The sequence below is a fragment of the Nematolebias whitei genome, chromosome 19 (genome assembly GCF_014905685.2).
Source record: "Nematolebias whitei isolate Nwh7 chromosome 19, NemWhi1, whole genome shotgun sequence".
In the NCBI taxonomy this organism is placed as follows: domain Eukaryota; kingdom Metazoa; phylum Chordata; class Actinopteri; order Cyprinodontiformes; family Rivulidae; genus Nematolebias; species Nematolebias whitei.
Genome location: NC_056516.1, coordinates 39678717 through 39682358, shown reverse-complemented (window position 1 = coordinate 39682358; position 3642 = coordinate 39678717). Strand labels below are relative to the sequence as shown.

General features: G+C 49.1%; 1 protein-coding gene across 1 annotated transcript in view; it reads left to right on the top strand.

Annotated features, from left to right (window-relative positions):
* LOC119425549 (probable C-mannosyltransferase DPY19L4) overlaps window positions 1–3642 on the top strand; it is a 10642-nt gene that overhangs the window by 621 nt on the left and 6379 nt on the right. Inside the window, exons 3-8 of the mRNA XM_037693075.1 lie at window positions 610–734; window positions 1718–1808; window positions 1891–2012; window positions 2110–2255; window positions 2330–2450; window positions 2650–2816. Of these exons, the coding sequence (XP_037549003.1) occupies window positions 610–734; window positions 1718–1808; window positions 1891–2012; window positions 2110–2255; window positions 2330–2450; window positions 2650–2816 (772 nt within the window). The remainder of the gene's footprint in view (window positions 1–609; window positions 735–1717; window positions 1809–1890; window positions 2013–2109; window positions 2256–2329; window positions 2451–2649; window positions 2817–3642) is intronic.

The window sequence follows — 3642 nt, the reverse complement described above, 5'->3', positions numbered from 1 at the left end:
TTCTTGTTTGTGATGTTTGTGACCTTCTGGTTTTTAGTTCTGTATCTATCAAACTGGTCCAGACTCCTGTCATCTGGATCACATGTTCTCCTGACCTCTCTCACAGGTTTTCTTTGAACTTTGGCTGATGCTTCTCTCAGTTTGGTTCTTGAACAGTTTCAGCTGAACGTTTTGACCTCTGACCTCTAAAAGTGGATCTTTGTTCTGCTGTTCTGCAGCTGAACTTGACAGAACTGTCTCCTAAAATAAACTTTTTCTAACCGGTGGGTCGAAACCAGAAGAATCTGCTCTGACCATAAATACCCAGAATTCCATTTGTCTTCTCGCTGTTCACTTCCTGTCTGAGCGATGTTTGAACTTGTTCCCAACAGGCTGCTAGTTCAAGTTTTTATTCACTTCATTCCAAAATCCGGCAGTTTGATTCACGAGAACAGATTTGATTCAGTAGAGAACTTGAAATGTTTACGGTTATTTAATAAAAACAACTGAACCTGAAAATCTTCTGCACGTTCACCACAACCTTCATGACGAATCTAAAAACTACAGTTTGAATTTGTGGATAAACACTCGTTCTGTGTCTGCTGGAATAAAGTTGTTCTGGTTCTTCAGTTGGGTTCCTGCAGGTTCTGGTGAGGGGGTTCTTTGGAGTCCTGGCAGCGGTGGCTTGTGGGATGCTTTACGCCGCGTACCTGTCTGCGTATCACGACAGGAAGTTCTGGTTTTCCACCAGGCAGGTGGGTAGTGCTTCCTGTTGATCCTTGTAAGAGAGCCTCATTTCTGTGCTCGTGCGCTGACTTCACTGAAACGGACACGACTGTCCCCGTACACGTCAGCCGAGTCCTGTTTGGACCTCCAGCTCGGACTTCAGAACCATCGCTCTGAGTCTGAACGGGTCACAGGAAGACTGAACTGTTTTCAGAAGTTTTTTTACCTCAGAAACTTCAGATTAAAGTGTGATGACCTCTCGGGTCCAAACGTTGGTGTTTTTCAGCTTGAAGCACGCGTGTCAAACTGATGGCCCACGGGCCCAAAACGTCCTTGAAACCATTTCATCGGTCCCGCAGATGATCTTTTAAACCAAGCGTCCAGCGAATCCCAGACAGATTTAGTTCATTTTGTCGATCGTTTTAAAAACTGCAGCTTTGTCGTGAGTTCTTCAGTAAACTGCTGGAGAACCGTGCTGCTTCGTAAAGGTCATAAAGGTCATAAAGGTCATAAAGGTCAATTATTTTATCAGACAAATGGACAAAATCATTGTCTTTAACCTAAAATCAAGGTTTGTTCTAAATAACGCAGTAAAAATGGAAGACGAGAGTTATTCTACGTCTAAAAATCAAGTTTAAATCTTTTTCAGTACATTTTCATTTGGTTCTGGTGCGACCCGGTTCGACGTCCTCGGTCTCCAAAGGTTGGGTCCTGAGTTACTCAGTGGGCGCTACAGAAGTTAAACTTGAAACATTTCAAACGGCAGATTGTTGTGAAAGCCGGTCCGGTTTATGCTTGAGGATGTGAGTGAGGGAGAAGGTCCCAGCAGCAGCGTCTCCTCTGAGATGTCCTCCTTGTGTCTGAGATGTCCTCCTTGTGTCTGGGATGTCCTCCTTGTGTCTGAGATGTCCTCCTTGTCTGAGATGTCCTCCTTGTCTGAGATGTCCTCCTTGTGTCTGAGATGTCCTCCTTGTGTCTGAGATGTCCTCCTTGTGTCTCCTCGGCGTGTCAGGAGCTGCAGCGGGAGCTCTCCTTCCAGGGCGGCAGCGGCTTCTACTTCCATTTCTTCAAGCGCATGTCGGCGGCGCCGTCCTTCGACAGAGGTACGAGCCGGCTCGCCGTGGATGTCCTGCGCCCTGATCCGACGGCCGGCGCTGATCCAGCACGCTTGGCGTTTTGTTGCAGGGTTTTCCGAGCTGCTGCTGGACAACCGGACGGTCTCGGGCGAGACGCTGAACGCCGTGGAGCGTTTGTTTCTGTACCCGGAGCTCATCTCCAGCTTCATCTACAGAGCGACGGGCTGCCAGGTGAGCGGAGGTTCTGGTTCTGCTCGTGGAATATGTTCTGCGTCGGCCCGTTTCTGATGGCTGGATGATCCAGAGTTCTGCTCTTCTGTTAACTCAGGACTACGTGGAACCGGTCTACTTCTACATCGGGACGGTTCTGGGCCTGCAGGCGTTCTACGTCACGGCCCTGTTCGTGTGCAGCTGGGTTCTGAGCGGGACCTGGGTGTCCGGGCTGTTGGCCGTGTCCTGGTACCTGATCAACAGGTGAGCAGGAGTCCATGGGACCGGCTGCGTCATGATCCGTACCGAGGTCCAAACGGTCTCCGTTTGCTCCACAGGCAGGACACGACCAGAGTGGACCAGGCGGTTCCTCTGCGGGCCAACTGGGCCCTGCCGTACTTCTCCTGTCAGGTGGCGGCTCTGACCGGGTTCCTGAGCAACACTGGTTCTGCTGCTGAGGTTTGTGGTTCCTCCTCCGGTCCAAAGTCTTTCTGTGGACCAGGTTTTGATGTTTCAGCAGCTCCAGAGTCCGGCTCCACGTCCTGGTCCTGCCTAACGGTTCTGTTCTGCGTTTGGAGTTTGAAGTTAAACCAGAACCTGAGTGTTCTGACCCGTCGGTCCACCTGGATCTAAAGGTACCGGTTCTGTTTGTGTGCAGATGTTCTGCTACCTCACCATGAGCGTCAGCACCTTCACCTTCCTGCTGCTCTGGGAGCACGCTCACTACGTGCTCTTCGTGCAGGGCCTCTGCGTGCTCCTGCTGGACTCCCTGGACCTGGTTCCGCCACGGAAGGTAACCTCGGATCATTGTGGGGGTGGGGTTGGGTGGTCACATGACCAGAGGGTGGAGGTCTAAAAGACTCGGGGAAATAAAGGAGGTGTTTTTAAAAAGATGTTTAAAGAGCGTCTTACCTGTTCCAGGTTCTTCAGTGGCCACAGTTTATTATTATTATTTATTATTAGACCTTTATTTATACTGGTCAGTTCCCATTGAGCCTCGAAGACTCGTTTACAGAGAGACCTGATACGCTTTGAGAAGAGAGAACACGAGGGTGGAGGAACCCAAATCACATGTCACCACGTCCTGACGGGGGCTCAATGTGAAGGATGCAACAAAAACAGCAACACGCATCATGTATGACACAGGGCAGTAACAGAGTACTCCAGTAATCTACACATCGATTGCTAGGACCTCTATCGAGGTTACAAATGTAACGTCGAGTATCCGTAGTGACGTCATATCATGTGACCACCGTATGACCGTAGGGGGCGGAGCTGCACTGTTGCAGGTCACAGAGTATGATGTAACACCGGGTCCAATGACATCACATGACATTTTCATTTAAAATAAATAGTTTTCATTTATTTAGCACCTGCTGCACCTTTATGCAGCCCACACTGCAGGATGAACTTCCTGCTGCAGCTGATCAGCTGTTCACCGAGCAGAGCGGAGAAGTGGGCGTGGCCAAGAACGCTTGCAGGTGGCTGAGAGCAGCGGAGGCAGAGAGCTGAAATCATGACGTGCTGTCTCTTATAGAGTTTACAAACATTGTTTACAATATTGCAAGAGTGTGGGGTTCTATACATATATATATAATATATAAATATACATATATACAGGTCCTTCTCAAAAAATGAGCATATTGTGATA